General features: G+C 53.5%; 2 protein-coding genes across 3 annotated transcripts in view; one reads left to right on the top strand and one right to left on the bottom strand.

Annotated features, from left to right (window-relative positions):
- Positions 1-15,347: 15,347 nt before the first annotated feature.
- SAMD15 (sterile alpha motif domain containing 15) lies at positions 15,348-17,443 on the bottom strand. The gene is made up of 3 exons (XM_075330706.1): positions 17,262-17,443; positions 17,096-17,194; positions 15,348-15,791 (listed from the first exon to the last, which is right to left on the bottom strand). Exons 1-3 carry the CDS (start codon positions 17,421-17,423, stop codon positions 15,618-15,620), a joined length of 435 nt encoding a protein of 144 aa, XP_075186821.1. The 5' UTR covers positions 17,424-17,443; the 3' UTR covers positions 15,348-15,617.
- TMED8 (transmembrane p24 trafficking protein family member 8) overlaps positions 17,443-18,772 on the top strand; it is a 7,696-nt gene continuing 6,366 nt past the window's right edge. Inside the window, exon 1 of one of the 2 annotated variants that reach the window (XM_075330704.1) lies at positions 17,443-17,707. In XM_075330704.1, the coding sequence (XP_075186819.1) occupies positions 17,587-17,707 (121 nt within the window). In that variant the 5' untranslated portion in view covers positions 17,443-17,586. The remainder of the gene's footprint in view (positions 17,708-18,772) is intronic. The other variant, XM_075330705.1, reaches the window with a different exon arrangement.

Below are 18,772 nucleotides of genomic sequence, written 5' to 3'. Positions count from 1 at the left end.
AGCGATCGCACCCGCCCCCGTCGTTTGGGCGTCACGGGCAAATGACTGCCCGTGACACACAACATCGTTAGGACGCATCACACATACTTACCTTCCTAGCGACGTCGCTGTGGGCGGCAAACAACCTCTTTTTTTTTAAGGGGGAGGTTCGTGCGCCGTCACACAGCGGCCGTCTAATAGAAGCGGAGGGGCGGAGAGCAGCGGCATTAACGACACGCCCACCTCGTTGCCGGAGGACGCAGGTACGGTGTTTGTCGTTCCCGGGGTGTCACACGTAGCAATGTGCGCTGCCTCAGGAACGACCAACAACCTGTGTCCTGCAACAGCAACAATTTTTTGAAAATGAACGACGTGTCAACGATAAGGTGAGTATTTGTGATGGTTAGCGGTCGCTCGTACGTGTCACACGACGTCGCTAACGAGGCCGGATGTGCGTCACAAATTCTCTGACCCCAACGATATTTCGTTAGTGATGTCGTTGCGTGTAACAGAGCCTTAAGTCGCAAAAGACTCCCAACCGTGCATCGGCATCAGAATATACTGCTGAAGTATGATCCAGAAATAATAGAATATACTGCTGAAGAATAATCCAGAATTAATAGAATATACTGCTGAAGAATAATCCAGAATTAATAGAATATACTGCTGAAGAATAATCCAGAATTAATAGAATATACTGCTGAAGAATAATCCAGAATTAATAGAATATACTGCTGAAGAATAATCCAGAATTAATAGAATATACTGCTGAAGAATAATCCAGAATTAATAGAATATACTGCTGAAGAATAATCCAGAATTAATAGAATATACTGCTGAAGAATAATCTAGAATTAATAGAATATACTGCTAAAGAATAATCCAGAATTAATAGAATATACTGCTGAAGAATAATCCAGAATTAATAGAATATACTGCTGAAGAATAATCCAGAATTAATAGAATATACTGCTGAAGAATAATCCAGAATTAATAGAATATACTGCTAAAGAATAATCCAGAAATAATAGAATATACTGCTGAAGAATAATCCAGAATTAATAGAATATACTGCTGAAGAATAATCCAGAATTAATAGAATATACTGCTGAAGAATAATCCAGAATTAATAGAATATACTGCTGAAGAATAATCCAGAATTAATAGAATATACTGCTGAAGAATAATCCAGAATTAATAGAATATACTGCTGAAGAATAATCCAGAATTAATAGAATATACTGCTAAAGAATAATCCAGAATTAATAGAATATACTGCTGAAGAATAATCCAGAATTAATAGAATATACTGATAAAGAATAATCCAGAATTAATAGAATATACTGCTGAAGAATGATCCAGAAATAATAGAATATACTGCTGAAGTATGATCCAGAAATAATAGAATATACTGCTAAAGAATAATCCAGAATTAATAGAATATACTGCTAAAGAATAATCCAAAATTAATAGAATATACTGCGAAAGAATAATCCAGAATTAATAGAATGTACTGCTGAAATATGATCCAGAAATAATAGAATATACTGCTGAAGTATGATCCAGAAATAATACAATATACTGCTGAAGTATGATCCAGAAATAATAGAATATACTGCTGAAGAATAATCCAGAAATAATAGAATGTACTGCTGAAGTATGATCCAGAATTAATAGAATATACTGCTGAAGTCTGATCCAGAAATAATAGAATATACTGCTGAAGTATGATCCAGAAATAGAATATACTGCTAAAGAATAATCCAGAATTAATAGAATATACTGCTAAAGAATAATCCAGAATTAATAGAATATACTGCTGAAGAATAATCCAGAATTAATAGAATAGACTGCTGAAGTCTGATCCAGAATTAATAGAACATACTGCTGAAGAATGATCCAGAAATAATAGAATGTACTGCTGAAGTCTGATCCAGAAATAATAGAATATACTGCTGAAGTCTGATCCAGAATTAATAGAATATACTGCTGAAGTATGATCCAGAATTAATAGAATATACTGCTGAAGTATGATCCAGAAATAATAGAATATACTGCTGAAGTATGATCCAGAATTAAAAGAATATACTGCTGAAGTATGATCCAGAAATAATAGAATATACTGCTGAAGTATGATCCAGAATTAATAGAATATACTGCTGAAGTCTGATCCAGAAATAATAGAATATACTGCTGAAGAATGATCCAGAAATAGAATATACTGCTAAAGAATAATCCAGAATTAATAGAATATACTGCTAAAGAATAATCCAGAATTAATAGAATATACTGCTGAAGAATAATCCAGAATTAATAGAATAGACTGCTGAAGTCTGATCCAGAATTAATAGAACATACTGCTGAAGAATGATCCAGAAATAATAGAATGTACTGCTGAAGTCTGATCCAGAAATAATAGAATATACTGCTGAAGTCTGATCCAGAATTAATAGAATATACTGCTGAAGTATGATCCAGAAATAATAGAATATACTGCTAAAGAATAATCCAGAATTAATAGAATATACTGCTGAAGTATGATCCAGAAATAATAGAATATACTGCTAAAGAATAATCCAGAATTAATAGAATATACTGCTGAAGTATGATCCAGAATTAATAGAATATACTGCTGAAGTATGATCCAGAAATAATAGAATATACTGCTGAAGTCTGATCCAGAAATAATAGAATATACTGCTGAAGTATGATCCAGAAATAATAGAATATACTGCTGAAGTATGATCCAGAAATAATAGAATATACTGCTGAAGTATGATCCAGAAATAATAGAATATACTGCTGAAGAATGATCCAGAAATAATAGAATATACTGCTGAAGAATTATCCAGAAATAATAGAATATACTGCTGAAGTCTGATCCAGAAATAATAGAATATACTGCTGAAGAATGATCCAGAAATAATAGAATATACTGCTAAAGAATAATCCAGAATTAATAGAATATACTGCTAAAGAATAATCCAGAATTAATAGAATATACTGCTGAAGAATAATCCAGAATTAATAGAATATACTGCTGAAGTCTGATCCAGAATTAATAGAACATACTGCTAAAGAATAATCCAGAATTAATAGAATATACTGCTGAAGTCTGATCCAGAATTAATAGAACATACTGCTGAAGAATGATCCAGAAATAATAGAATGTACTGCTGAAGTATGATCCAGAAATAATAGAATATACTGCTGAAGTCTGATCCAAAATTAATAGGATATACTGCTAAGGTATGATCCAGAATTAATAGAATATACTGCTAAAGTATAATCCAGAATTACAGCAAAGATGGAATTGCAGCTGTACTGGGCGATTGCTGGATGCTCGCCCCCTCCATTTTTTGGAAGTGTGTGTGATTTGCTCCTACTGCACCTGTGATGCCTCCACCTTGTGGAGGCTTAGCTGTATCCTGCTGGAGTAGATCAGATCAGAGACCGGGTACCCTCACCGTCTCTGGAGCAGAGTCCATGTAAGATCAGAGGCTTGGTGCTCTCACTGTCTCTGGTGCAGAGTCCACGTGCGATCAGGGTCCGGATGCCCTCACTGTCGCTGGAGCAGAGTCCATGTGAGATCAAAGGCCGGGTGCCCTCACCGTCTCTGGAGCAGAGTCCATGTGAGATCAAAGGCTGGGTGCCCTCACAGTCTCTGGAGCAGAGTCCATGTAAGATCAGAGGCTGGGTGCCCTCACCATCTCTGGAGCAGAGTCCATGTGAGATCAAAGGCTGGGTGTTCTCACAGTCTCTGGAGCAGAGTCCATGTAAGATCAGAGGCCGGGTGCCCTCACCGTCTCTGGAGCAGAGTCCATGTAAGATCAGAGGCCAGGTGCCCTCACCATCTCTGGAGCAGAGTCCATGTAAGATCAGAGGCCGGGTGCCCTCACCATCTCTGGAGCAGAGTCCATGTAAGATCAGAGGCCAGGTGCCCTCACCATCTCTGGAGCAGAGTCCATGTGAGATCAGAGGCCGGGTGCCCTCACAGTCCAGAGACTCTGGAGCAGAGTCCATGTAAGATCAGAGGCCGGGTGCCCTCACCGTGTCTGGAGCAGAGTCCATGTGAGATCAGAGGCCGGGTGCCCTCACCGTCTCTGGAGCAGAGTCCATGTAAGATCAGAGGCCGGGTGCCTTCACAGTCTCTGGAGCAGAGTCCATGTAAGATCAAAGGCCGGGTGCCCTCACCGTCTCTGGAGCAGAGTCCATGTGAGATCAGAGGCCGGGTGCCCTCACCATCTCTGGAGCAGAGTCCATGTGAGATCAGAGGCCGGGTGCCCTCACAGTCTCTGGAGCAGAGTCCATGTAAGATCAGAGGCCGGGTGCCCTCACCATCTCTGGAGCAGAGTCCATGTGAGATCAGAGGCCGGGTGCCCTCACAGTCCAGAGACTCTGGAGCAGAGTCCATGTAAGATCAGAGGCCGGGTGCCCTCACCATCTCTGGAGCAGAGTCCATGTAAGATCAGAGGCCGGGTGCCCTCACCATCTCTGGAGCAGAGTCCATGTGAGATCAGAGGCCGGGTGCCCTCACCGTCTCTGGAGCAGAGTCCATGTGAGATCAGAGGCCGGGTGCCCTCACAGTCTCTGGAGCAGAGTCCATGTGAGATCAGAGGCCGGGTGCCCTCACAGTCTCTGGAGCAGAGTCCATGTGAGATCAGAGGCGGGGTGCCCTCACCGTCTCTGGAGCAGAGTCCATGTAAGATCGGAGGCCGGGTGCCCTCACCTTGTCTGGAGCAGAGTCCATGTGAGATCAGAGGCCGGGTGCCCTCACCGTCACTGGAGCAGAGTCCATGTAAGATCAGAGGCCGGGTGCCCTCACCATCTCTGGAGCAGAGTCCATGTAAGATCAAAGGCCGGGTGCCCTCACCGTGTCTGGAGCAGAGTCCTGTAAGATCAGAGGCCGGGTCCCCTCACCATCTCTGGAGCAGAGTCCATGTAAGATCAGAGGCTTGGTGCTCTCACTGTCTCTGGTGCAGAGTCCACGTGCGATCAGGGTCCGGATGCCCTCACTGTCGCTGGAGCAGAGTCCATGTGAGATCAAAGGCCGGGTGCCGTCACAGTCTCTGGAGCAGAGTCCATGTAAGATCAGAGGCCGGGTGCCCTCACCGTCTCTGGAGCAGAGTCCATGTAAGATCAGAGGCCAGGTGCCCTCACCATCTCTGGAGCAGAGTCCATGTAAGATCAGAGGCCGGGTGCCCTCACCATCTCTGGAGCAGAGTCCATGTAAGATCAGAGGCCGGGTGCCCTCACAGTCCAGAGACTCTGGAGCAGAGTCCATGTAAGATCAGAGGCCGGGTGCCCTCACCGTCTCTGGAGCAGAGTCCATGTAAGATCAGAGGCCGGGTGCCCTCACCGTCTCTGGAGCAGAGTCCATGTGAGATCAGAGGCCGGGTGCCCTCACAGTCTCTGGAGCAGAGTCCATGTAAGATAAGGGGCCGGGTGCCCTCACCGTCTCTGGAGCAGAGTCCATGTAAGATCAGAGGCCGGGTGCCCTCACAGTCTCTGGAGCAGAGTCCATGTAAGATCAAAGGCCGGGTGCCCTCACCGTCTCTGGAGCAGAGTCCATGTGAGATCAGAGGCCGGGTGCCCTCACCATCTCTGGAGCAGAGTCCATGTGAGATCAGAGGCCGGGTGCCCTCACAGTCTCTGGAGCAGAGTCCATGTAAGATCAGAGGCCGGGTGCCCTCACCGTGTCTGGAGCAGAGTCCATGTGAGATCAGAGGCCAGGTGCCCTCACCGTCTCTGGAGCAGAGTCCATGTAAGATAAGAGGCCGGGTGCCCTCACCGTCTCTGGAGCAGAGTCCATGTGAGATCAGAGGCCGGGTGCCCTCACAGTCTCAGGAGCAGAGTCCATGTGAGATCAGAGGCCGGGTGCCCTCACCGTCTCTGGAGCAGAGTCCATGTGAGATCAGAGGCCGGGTGCCCTCACAGTCTCTGGAGCAGAGTCCATGTGAGATCAGAGGCCGGGTGCCCTCACAGTCTCTGGAGCAGAGTCCATGTGAGATCAGAGGCCGGGTGCCCTCACCGTCTCTGGAGCAGAGTCCATGTAAGATCAGAGGCCGGGTGCCCTCACCGTGTCTGGAGCAGAGTCCATGTGAGATCAGAGGCCGGGTGCCCTCACCGTCACTGGAGCAGAGTCCATGTAAGATCAGAGGCCGGGTGCCCTCACCATCTCTGGAGCAGAGTCCATGTAAGATCAAAGGCCGGGTGCCCTCACCGTGTCTGGAGCAGAGTCCGTGTAAGATCAGAGGCCGGGTCCCCTCACCATCTCTGGAGCAGAGTCCATGTAAGATCAGAGGCTTGGTGCTCTCACTGTCTCTGGTGCAGAGTCCACGTGCGATCAGGGTCCGGATGCCCTCACTGTCGCTGGAGCAGAGTCCATGTGAGATCAAAGGCCGGGTGCCCTCACCGTCTCTGGAGCAGAGTCCATGTGAGATCAAAGGCTGGGTGCCCTCACAGTCTCTGGAGCAGAGTCCATGTAAGATCAGAGGCTGGGTGCCCTCACCATCTCTGGAGCAGAGTCCATGTAAGATCAGAGGCCGGGTGCCCTCACCATCTCTGGAGCAGAGTCCATGTAAGATCAGAGGCCGGGTGCCCTCACAGTCCAGAGACTCTGGAGCAGAGTCCATGTAAGATCAGAGGCCGGGTGCCCTCACCGTCTCTGGAGCAGAGTCCATGTGAGATCAGAGGCCGGGTGCTCTCACAGTCTCTGGAGCAGAGTCCATGTAAGATCAGAGGCCGGGTGCCTTCACCGTCTCTGGAGCAGAGTCCATGTAAGATCAGAGGCCAGGTGCCCTCACCATCTCTGGAGCAGAGTCCATGTAAGATCAGAGGCCGGGTGCCCTCACCATCTCTGGAGCAGAGTCCATGTAAGATCAGAGGCCGGGTGCCCTCACAGTCCAGAGACTCTGGAGCAGAGTCCATGTGAGATCAGAGGCCGGGTGCCCTCACCGTCTCTGGAGCAGAGTCCATGTGAGATCAGAGGCCGGGTGCCCTCACAGTCTCTGGAGCAGAGTCCATGTAAGATCAAAGGCCGGGTGCCCTCACCGTCTCTGGAGCAGAGTCCATGTAAGATCAAAGGCCGGGTGCCCTCATCGTCTCTGGAGCAGAGTCCATGTGAGATCAGAGGCCGGGTGCCCTCACCATCTCTGGAGCAGAGTCCATGTGAGATCAGAGGCCGGGTGCCCTCACAGTCTCTGGAGCAGAGTCCATGTGAGATCAGAGGCCGGGTGCCCTCACCATCTCTGGAGCAGAGTCCATGTAAGATAAGGGGCCGGGTGCCCTCACCGTCTCTGGAGCAGAGTCCATGTAAGATAAGGGGCCGGGTGCCCTCACCGTCTCTGGAGCAGAGTCCATGTAAGATCAGAGGCCGGGTGCCCTCACCGTCTCTGGAGCAGAGTCCATGTAAGATCAGAGGCCAGGTGCCCTCACCATCTCTGGAGCAGAGTCCATGTAAGATCAGAGGCCGGGTGCCCTCACCATCTCTGGAGCAGAGTCCATGTAAGATCAGAGGCCGGGTGCCCTCACAGTCCAGAGACTCTGGAGCAGAGTCCATGTAAGATCAGAGGCCGGGTGCCCTCACCGTCTCTGGAGCAGAGTCCATGTGAGATCAGAGGCCGGGTGCCCTCACAGTCTCTGGAGCAGAGTCCATGTAAGATCAGAGGCCGGGTGCCCTCACCATCTCTGGAGCAGAGTCCATGTGAGATCAGAGGCCGGGTGCCCTCACAGTCTCTGGAGCAGAGTCCATGTGAGATCAGAGGCCGGGTGCCCTCACCATCTCTGGAGCAGAGTCCATGTAAGATAAGGGGCCGGGTGCCCTCACCGTCTCTGGAGCAGAGTCCATGTAAGATCAGAGGCCGGGTGCCCTCACCGTCTCTGGAGCAGAGTCCATGTAAGATCAGAGGCCAGGTGCCCTCACCATCTCTGGAGCAGAGTCCATGTAAGATCAGAGGCCGGGTGCCCTCACCATCTCTGGAGCAGAGTCCATGTAAGATCAGAGGCCGGGTGCCCTCACAGTCCAGAGACTCTGGAGCAGAGTCCATGTAAGATCAGAGGCCGGGTGCCCTCACCGTCTCTGGAGCAGAGTCCATGTGAGATCAGAGGCCGGGTGCCCTCACAGTCTCTGGAGCAGAGTCCATGTAAGATCAGAGGCCGGGTGCCCTCACCATCTCTGGAGCAGAGTCCATGTGAGATCAGAGGCCGGGTGCCCTCACAGTCTCTGGAGCAGAGTCCATGTGAGATCAGAGGCCGGGTGCCCTCACCATCTCTGGAGCAGAGTCCATGTAAGATAAGGGGCCGGGTGCCCTCACCGTCTCTGGAGCAGAGTCCATGTAAGATCAGAGGCCGGGTGCCCTCACCGTCTCTGGAGCAGAGTCCATGTAAGATCAGAGGCCAGGTGCCCTCACCATCTCTGGAGCAGAGTCCATGTAAGATCAGAGGCCGGGTGCCCTCACCATCTCTGGAGCAGAGTCCATGTAAGATCAGAGGCCGGGTGCCCTCACAGTCCAGAGACTCTGGAGCAGAGTCCATGTAAGATAAGGGGCCGGGTGCCCTCACCGTCTCTGGAGCAGAGTCCATGTAAGATCAGAGGCCGGGTGCCCTCACCGTCTCTGGAGCAGAGTCCATGTGAGATCAGAGGCCGGGTGCCCTCACCGTCTCTGGAGCAGAGTCCATGTAAGATCAGAGGCCGGGTGCCCTCACAGTCTCTGGAGCAGAGTCCATGTAAGATCAAAGGCCGGGTGCCCTCATCGTCTCTGGAGCAGAGTCCATGTGAGATCAGAGGCCGGGTGCCCTCACCATCTCTGGAGCAGAGTCCATGTGAGATCAGAGGCCGGGTGCCCTCACAGTCTCTGGAGCAGAGTCCATGTAAGATCAGAGGCCGGGTGCCCTCACCGTGTCTGGAGCAGAGTCCATGTAAGATCAGAGGCCGGGTGCCCTCACCATCTCTGGAGCAGAGTCCATGTGAGATCAGAGGCCGGGTGCCCTCACAGTCTCTGGAGCAGAGTCCATGTAAGATCAGAGGCCGGGTGCCCTCACCGTGTCTGGAGCAGAGTCCATGTGAGATCAGAGGCCAGGTGCCCAAACCATCTCTGGAGCAGAGTCCATGTAAGATCAGAGGCCGGGTGCCCTCACCGTCTCTGGAGCAGAGTCCATGTAAGATAAGAGGCCGGGTGCCCTCACAGTCTCTGGAGCAGAGTCCATGTAAGATCAGAGGCCGGGTGCCCTCACAGTCTCTGGAGCAGAGTCCATGTGAGATCAGAGGCCGGGTGCCCTCACAGTCTCTGGAGCAGAGTCCATGTGAGATCAGAGGCCGGGTGCCCTCACAGTCTCTGGAGCAGAGTCCATGTGAGATCAGAGGCCGGGTGCCCTCACCATCTCTGGAGCAGAGTCCATGTAAGATAAGGGGCCGGGTGCCCTCACCGTCTCTGGAGCAGAGTCCATGTAAGATAAGAGGCCGGGTGCCCTCACCATCTCTGGAGCAGAGTCCATGTAAGATCAAAGGCCGGGTGCCCTCACCGTCTCTGGAGCAGAGTCCATGTAAGATCAAAGGCCGGGTGCCCTCATCGTCTCTGGAGCAGAGTCCATGTGAGATCAGAGGCCGGGTGCCCTCACCATCTCTGGAGCAGAGTCCATGTGAGATCAGAGGCCGGGTGCCCTCACAGTCTCTGGAGCAGAGTCCATGTAAGATCAGAGGCCGGGTGCCCTCACCGTGTCTGGAGCAGAGTCCATGTGAGATCAGAGGCCAGGTGCCCTCACCATCTCTGGAGCAGAGTCCATGTAAGATAAGAGGCCGGGTGCCCTCACCGTCTCTGGAGCAGAGTCCATGTAAGATAAGAGGCCGGGTGCCCTCACCGTCTCTGGAGCAGAGTCCATGTAAGATAAGGGGCCGGGTGCCCTCACAGTCCAGAGACTCTGGAGCAGAGTCCATGTGAGATCAGAGGCCGGGTGCCCTCACCGTCTCTGGAGCAGAGTCCATGTGAGATCAGAGGCCGGGTGCCCTCACAGTCTCTGGAGCAGAGTCCATGTAAGATCAGAGGCCGGGTGCCCTCACCATCTCTGGAGCAGAGTCCATGTGAGATCAGAGGCCGGGTGCCCTCACAGTCTCTGGAGCAGAGTCCATGTGAGATCAGAGGCCGGGTGCCCTCACCATCTCTGGAGCAGAGTCCATGTAAGATAAGGGGCCGGGTGCCCTCACAGTCTCTGGAGCAGAGTCCATGTAAGATCAGAGGCCGGGTGCCCTCACCATCTCTGGAGCAGAGTCCATGTGAGATCAGAGGCCGGGTGCCCTCACAGTCTCTGGAGCAGAGTCCATGTGAGATCAGAGGCCGGGTGCCCTCACCATCTCTGGAGCAGAGTCCATGTAAGATAAGGGGCCGGGTGCCCTCACCGTCTCTGGAGCAGAGTCCATGTAAGATAAGAGGCCGGGTGCCCTCACCGTCTCTGGAGCAGAGTCCATGTAAGATCAGAGGCCGGGTGCCCTCACAGTCTCTGGAGCAGAGTCCATGTAAGATCAAAGGCCGGGTGCCCTCATCGTCTCTGGAGCAGAGTCCATGTGAGATCAGAGGCCGGGTGCCCTCACCATCTCTGGAGCAGAGTCCATGTGAGATCAGAGGCCGGGTGCCCTCACAGTCTCTGGAGCAGAGTCCATGTAAGATCAGAGGCCGGGTGCCCTCACCGTGTCTGGAGCAGAGTCCATGTGAGATCAGAGGCCAGGTGCCCAAACCATCTCTGGAGCAGAGTCCATGTAAGATCAGAGGCCGGGTGCCCTCACAGTCTCTGGAGCAGAGTCCATGTGAGATCAGAGGCCGGGTGCCCTCACAGTCTCTGGAGCAGAGTCCATGTGAGATCAGAGGCCGGGTGCCCTCACAGTCTCTGGAGCAGAGTCCATGTGAGATCAGAGGCCGGGTGCCCTCACAGTCTCTGGAGCAGAGTCCACGTGAGATCAGAGGCCGGGTGCCCTCACAGTCTCTGGAGCAGAGTCCATGTGAGATCAGAGGCCGGGTGCCCTGACAGTCTCTGGAGCAGAGTCCATGTAAGATCAGAGGCCGGGTGCCCTCACCGTCTCTGGAGCAGAGTCCATGTAAGATAAGAGGCAGGGTGCCCTCACCGTCTCTGGAGCAGAGTCCATGTAAGATCAGAGGCCGGGTGCCCTCACAGTCTCTGGAGCAGAGTCCATGTGAGATCAGAGGTCGGGTGCCCTCACAGTCTCTGGAGCAGAGTCCATGTGAGATCAGAGGCCGGGTGCCCTCACCATCTCTGGAGCAGAGTCCATGTAAGATCAAAGGCCGGGTGCCCTCACCATCTCTGGAGCAGAGTCCATGTAAGATCAGAGGCCGGGTGCCCTCACAGTCTCTGGAGCAGAGTCCATGTAAGATCAGAGGCCGGGTGCCCTCACAGTCTCTGGAGCAGAGTCCATGTAAGATCAGAGGCCGGGTGCCCTCACAGTCTCTGGAGCAGAGTCCATGTGAGATCAGAGGCCGGGTGCCCTCACAGTCTCTGGAGCAGAGTCCATGTGAGATCAGAGGCCGGGTGCCCTCACAGTCTCTGGAGCAGAGTCCATGTGAGATCAGAGGCCGGGTGCCCTCACAGTCTCTGGAGCAGAGTCCACGTGAGATCAGAGGCCGGGTGCCCTCACAGTCTCTGGAGCAGAGTCCATGTGAGATCAGAGGCCGGGTGCCCTGACAGTCTCTGGAGCAGAGTCCATGTAAGATCAGAGGCCGGGTGCCCTCACAGTCTCTGGAGCAGAGTCCATGTAGGATCAGAGAAAATATGGCACTGCATTACTGCAAAAGAGAGATATTTAGTTTATGTATTGGCCAATGCATGTAAGCCCGGACACCAACGGCAAGGTATATCTCTATAATCCGGGAACCTAACTTAAATGCCACTATCTAGGTTAAAAACATCCGTATCTGGGCAAAATGACACTATTTGGACTGCAAACCTCCATGTATGGCAGCTAGGCTCCTGCTATAATGGTTATGAACACAGCCAGGTCTTAGGGCGGAGTGCCCAGTCAGAAAAAGACTCACTACAAATATCAAAAAACTGACCCGCACATCCAACAAATGTGAACAGGTGCTAACTGAAAAAACATAGTAACTATAAATGCATACAGTTGCACACTGAAACCTTGCCGTTGGTGTCCGGGCTTACATGCATTGGCCAATACATTAACTAAATATCTCTTTTGCAGTAATGCAGTGGCATATTTTCCCTTGTACTTTTTTGGCTTTTTCAGTGTGCGACTGTATGCATTTATAGTTACTATGTTTTCTCAGTTAGCACCTGTTCACATTTGTTGAATGTGCGGGTCAGTTTTTTTATATTTCATGTAGGATCAGAGGCCTGGTGCCCTCACCGTCTCGAGCAGAGTCCATGTAAGATCAGAGGCCGGGTCACAGTCTCTGGAGCAGACTCCTCATATTTTGTAGTGGGTCATAAATCCTCCTAACAGGTTGAGTCCTGTGTGGACAGAGTCAAACATTGTAATGAAGTTGTCTCCCAGACCCGTTGATGATTCTGTGATCTGAAGTTGCCTTTTAATATGACAACTTTCGTGTGGTTTATGTTGTGTCCTGAAGGATAGAAATGTCAGTCTCTGTCCTGTTTATCCAATATAAAGACCCCCAATAGGACATATAGTGCACAGGATTAAGTAACCACATTGGAGGAGGAACATGTGCGTGACACAGGGATTTTATAGTCCTACGGGGTGGTGGGATCTGTATCCGGTCTTTGGTCTCTACATGAGTGCAGGTTTTGCAGCTTTTCCCATTGTAGGGATAGGTTCCTCTTGGTGTGTCTGAGGGCATTGGGCTTCGGATCATGATGCTTCTTACATTAGGAGGTTGCCTCTAGCAATGGAGGATGCTTGATTATTGTTTTTAGCCAGTCCTCCTCCTGTAGAAGATGGTGAAGTTTCTTAGCCGTCTTTGTCGGCACCTCAAGCTGTGGGTTGTAGGTCACCACTAGAGGTACTCAACTATTTTCCTTTTTTTGTTTGTATTGAAGTCATTGACTTATAGGGGTCCTTGTGGCTCTAATGATCTGGTCATCTATGGAGGTGGGGTGGTGGCCTTGGGTTAGAAATGACTTTTTAAGATGGGTTAGGTGTTCATCCCTGTCTGCTGGGCTGGAACAGATACAGTTATATCGGAAGACCCTGTAGAAATGGACCTTTTTGATGTGTTTGGGGTTATTTAATCGTATGAACGTATCTCTTACCACCAAACACCAGGCAATAGACAATGATTGAAAAATATCAAAAGGATAAAAATCAAAGTTTAATATCAAGATTGTCTATGTGTGCAACAGCGTTATCATTTACAGTATAGCAATCATTCTTGTCCCCATGGTAGGATCTCAGGGGGCTCCTCAACAATATGCTGGATAGTTTGACGCTCCACAGTCACAGGTAGGAGTGTTTGGGGCAGAAGCTGCCCCATCTGAGGCATGTGGGACGGTCAATAGGTTTCGGATACATCGATGTCTGGATTGAACCATTTAGAGTTTTTATGGTGGTCTCCTGGAAGTTGATTTCCGTTTTTGAGTCCAATGTCAAGTTGTAGATATAGCTCCTCACCAAATACGTTGTGTGAGAGGATGAATCTGGTGAGTCCTAATACAGACTCAGAAGGGATCCCATTGGCTACAAGAAACATTTGGCAGGCGGTTAGTCCATCTTCATGTGGGATGTTCGAGTATAAGGATTCCACATCCATGATGAGTAAGATGGTACTCCCGGGTAGGGGACCTATTGTAGACAGCTTTTATAATAGGTCAGTGGTGTCCTGTATATAGCTGGCTGTGTTCCTTACCAGTGGCTTGAGGACATTTTTTTCATTGAGTGTTTCCACCCCTGAGATGAGCGGCCTCCCCGAGTTTTTGGCTTCTGAATCTTCGGTAGCATATAGAAAACTCCCATCCTTGGATTCTCCGGTATAAGGTCCAGAAGGTTTGTGGAATCTGTACCCAGACGTCTGATGACTCTCTTTTCAACTCCCTCTTATATTTTGGGGTTGGGTCATCAGTCTGGTCTATGGTACACAGATCCCGTCTCCTTCCTGAGCGGTATGATGGCTGGACATTCCCATCTTGTGTGTACTTGTGTATAATTGTTTGTACAGATGAACAAGGCACCTTCAGGTTTCTGGAAATTCCACCCAACGATGAACCAGATCTCCTGAGATCTTGGCTGATTTCTTTTGATTTTCCCATGATGCTTCACAAAGAAGCCATGTGTTTCAGGTGTGCATTATTTACATCCACAGGTGTCTTTAATTAACTCAGATGTTGTCATTAAACCTATCAGAAGCTTCCAAAGACATGACCTCATCATATGGGCGGTCCCATATTGTTTAAAGGCACAGTACTCTTAGTGTATGGAAACTTCTCACTGTGCAGAAAGTAATAAAAATGCCTGAAATCATTATCTCTCTCTCATTATTCTGGCATTTGGCAAATAGAAATAATTTTAGTTCCTAATTGACCGAAAATGGGAGAAAAACCTGCAGATGTGTCTGTATAGAGAGCAGAGGGAGAAACCTGCAGATGTCTGTATAGAGCAGAGGGGAAAACCTGCAGCTGTGTCTGTATAGAGAGCGGAGGGAGAAACCTGCAGCTGTGTCTGTATAGAGAGCGGAGGGAGAAACCTGCAGCTGTGTCTGTATAGAGAGCGGAGGGAGAAACCTGCAGCTGTGTCTGTATAGAGAGCGGAGGGATAAACCTGCAGATGTGTCTGTATAGAGAGTGGAGGGATAAACCTGCAGATGTGTCTGTATAGAGAGCAGAGGGATAAACCTGCAGATGTGTCTGTATAGAGAGCAGAGGGAGAAACCTGCAGATGTCTGGATAGAGCAGAGGGGAAAACCTGCAGATGTGTCTGTATAGAGAGCGGAGGGAGAAACCTGCAGCTGTCTGTATAGAGAGCGGAGGGAGAAACCTGCAGCTGTGTCTGTATAGAGAGCGGAGGGAGAAACCTGCAGCTGTGTCTGTATAGAGAGGGAGGGAAAAACCTGCAGATGTGTCTGTATAGAGAGCGGAGGGAGAAACCTGCAGATGTGTCTGTATAGAGAGGGAGGGAAAAACCTGCAGATGTGTTTGTATAGAGAGCGGAGGGAGAAACCTGCAGCTGTGTCTGTATAGAGAGCGGAGGGAGAAACCTGCAGATGTGTCTGTATAGAGAGTGGAGGGAAACCTCTGGTTACACGGTACATGACTGATGTGTGTGATACTTCCTGTAGTAAGTGGTGACCTCTCTCCTTTTATCCTGGAGATGAGGTGCAGCACAGATTCATCTCCACTAAAAGCCGAGCTCCTCAGATCAGGAACAGAACAGACATTTATAGGACGTTTCGCAACTTTCCCAAATTCTTATGAAATAATCTCCTCACATTCTGCACTGAGCGCTGGACCCGATGGATCATGGATTTTAGCAGTCGCTCCATTTTGCACAGCTCTGGGGCGCAGCGGTGCTGTATGTGAGGTGGAGGGAGAGGTTTACAGGGGCCGGGGTGGTCTCTGGAGATGATGTACACGGCGGAGGCACATATTTATTACACTGGAATGGCAGGTGACCCCATTACAGCTGCGTTGTCTCCTCTGTACCCCTGATCTCGGGGCCCCGTCCACTACAGCCCCTGCTCCCTGATGAACTGGCTGTAGCTGAGCAGCTCGCGGTGGGCTCCAGTCTGAGATTTCTGCTCCAGAAAAAGCCCCATGTTGTCTCTACGGGGCAAAGATATGCTGCGTCCCCAGGAGGGCTCCGTCACCCCCAACAGCTCCCGCACCAGCCGGGCGATGGTCTGTGGAGAGAAGAGCGGACATAGGAGTGACCCCAGCGACCTGGGCACGTACCAGGGGAAGGACCACAAATCCCCCCCAACCTCGGGCCCCCTCTCCTTATCTCCAGGCCCATCTCCATTCCCTGCCTTCTACCCTGGTACCACCCCCTGGACCCCACCCAACCATTGCCTGGTCTCTCCCCTATCTCCACCCCATGTCCCTCCTCCATCCCCCTCCTTCTGTACCCGGACCCTGCCCTCATCCCCCAGTTCCTCCCCAATCCCATCTCCAGGCCCCACCCCCTGGTTCCTCCGCTGTCACCTGGTCTCTCCCCTAGCCTGCCTCCATCTCCCATTCCCATGTCCCTTCCCTATCACCGCCCCATCCCCTGGTCCCTCCTCTATCCCCATCCCCTCTGGTCTATCCCCATTCCCTGGTCCCTCCCCTATCCCCGCCCCATCCCCCCTGGTCCCTCCTCTATTCCACCCCCATCCCTCCTGGTCCCTCCCCTATCCCCGCCCCATCCCCCTGGTCCCTCCTCTATTCCACCCCTATCCCTCCTGGTCCCTCCCCTATCCCTGCCCCCATCCCCCGGTCCCTCCCCTATCCCCAGGTTCCTCCCCTTATCCCCTGGTCCTTCCCCTATCCCTGCCCCATCCCCCCTGGTCCCTCCCCTATCCCTGCCCCCATCCCCCCTGGTCCCTCCCCTATCCCCACCCCCATCCCTCCCCCCTATCCCCCCCTGGTTCCTCCCCTATCCCCGCCCCATCCCTCCCGGTCCCTCCCCTATCCCCAGGTCCCTCCCCTTATCCCCTGGTCTATCCCCGCCCCCATCCCCCCTGGTCCCTCCCTATCCCCGCCCCATCCCCCGGTCCCTCCCCTATCCCCAGGTTCCTCCCCTTATCCCTCCCAACCCCCATCCCTCCTGGTCCCTCCCCCCTGGTCCCTCCCCTATCCCCGCCCCATCCCTCCTGGTCCCTCCTCTATCCCCACCCATATCCTCCTGGTCCCTCCCCTATTCCCACCCCTATCCCCCCTGGTCCCTCCCCTATCCCCGTCCCCCGGTCCTTCCCCCTATCCCCGCCTCCATCCCTCCTGGTCCCTCCCCTATCCCCACCCCTATCCCCCCTGGTCCCTCCCCTATCCCCGTCCCCCGGTCCTTCCCCCTATCCCCGCCTCCATCCCTCCTGGTCCCTCCCCCTATCCCCTCCCCTATCCCCCTGGTCCCTCCCCTATCCCCGCCCCCATCCCCCTGGTCCTTCCCCCTATCCCCCCTGGTCCCTCCCCTATCCCCGCCCCCATCCCCCCTGGCCCCGGCACTCACTCGCACGTGCTCGCAGTCGGTGACCCCCATCCGGGGCAGTGTGGAGCAGGTGACGTGGATCAGTTTCTGGCCGGTGACGCCGTTCTCGGTGAAGCAGGCCTGTGTGGACAGACACCGGTTACACGGCTTCATGCAGGCGGAGAGCGCCCAGGACCGGCCCCGTTACCTCATACTGCGGGAATCCTTTCCTCCGGACCCAGCCCCCCACGTCCCGGCAGCTCCACCGGAAGCAGCTCGGTAGTTGCGGCTCCATCTCTTTTTCGCTCTGAAGCGCCCGTAGCAACCGCAACTTCCGGCAGCGTGCATCTCCATGACAACCGCTCCACATCCGGGACCCGAAAGCGGAAGCTCCTCTGCCAGTGTCTGTACAGCAGCATCTCCCCGGCTCCGCCTCCTCCACGCACAGGGCTGTAATTGGCTGGCGCGGTTGCTCTGGTAACCCTGCGCTCTCCGGAGATTCCCGATCGTGTCCGATCTCGGGGCAGCGGCTGATGGCGCAGGATGCGGGCGCCGTGTGCGGGGCGCTGTCCGGGAGCGGCGGTGCTGACAGCGCGGAGAGCGGGAGCACCGGGAGCCCGGAGCGCGGCCGGGAGGAGGGGGCGCAGAGCCCAGGTGAGGCATCGCCGCCGTGTGTGTGCCCCCGGACTACAGAGCGCGCGACCCCCGGACTACAGAGCGCGCGACCCCCGGACTACAGAGCGCGCGACCCCCGGACTACAGAGCGCGCCACCCCCGGACTACAGAGCGCGCGACCCCCGGACTACAGAGCGCGCGACCCCCGGACTACAGAGCGCGCGACCCCCGGACTACAGAGCGCGCGACCCCCGGACTACAGAGCGCGCGACCCCCGGACTACAGAGCGCGCGACCCCCGGACTACAGAGCGCGCGACCCCCGGACTACAGAGCGCGCCACCCCCGGACTACAGAGCGCGCGACCCCCGGACTACAGAGCGCGCCACCCCCGGACTACAGAGCGCCCGACCCCCGGACTACGGAGCGCGCGACCCCCGGACTACGGAGCGCCCGACCCCCGGACTACGGAGCGCGCGACCCCCGGACTACGGAGCGCCCGACCCCCGGACCACGGAGGCGCGCGACCCCCGGACCACAGAGCGCGCGACCCCCGGACCACAGAGCGCGCGACCCCCGGACCACAGAGCGCCCGACCCCCGGACCACAGAGCGCCCGACCCCCGGACCACAGAGCGCCCGACCCCCGGACCACAGAGCGCGCGACCCCCGGACCACAGAGCGCGCGACCCCCGGACCACAGAGCGCGCGACCCCCGGACCACAGAGCGCGCGACCCCCGGACCACAGAGCGCGCGACCCCCGGACCACAGAGCGCCCGACCCCCGGACCACAGAGCGCCCGACCCCCGGACCACAGAGCGCCCGACCCCCGGACCACAGAGCGCGCGACCCCCGGACCACAGAGCGCGCGACCCCCGGACCACAGAGCGCGCGACCCCCCGGACCACAGAGCGCGCGACCCCCGGACCACAGAGCGCGCGACCCCCGGACCACAGAGCGCGCGACCCCCGGACCACAGAGCGCGCGACCCCCGGACCACAGAGCGCGCGACCCCCGGACCACAGAGCGCGCGACCCCCGGACTACAGAGAGCCCCGAGTACAGAGCGCCCGACCCCCGGACTACAGAGCGCCCGACCCCCGAACT

Source organism: Anomaloglossus baeobatrachus, chromosome 12, assembly GCF_048569485.1.
Source record: "Anomaloglossus baeobatrachus isolate aAnoBae1 chromosome 12, aAnoBae1.hap1, whole genome shotgun sequence".
NCBI lineage: Eukaryota > Metazoa > Chordata > Amphibia > Anura > Aromobatidae > Anomaloglossus > Anomaloglossus baeobatrachus.
This window is presented reverse-complemented; position numbering and strand designations above follow the sequence as displayed.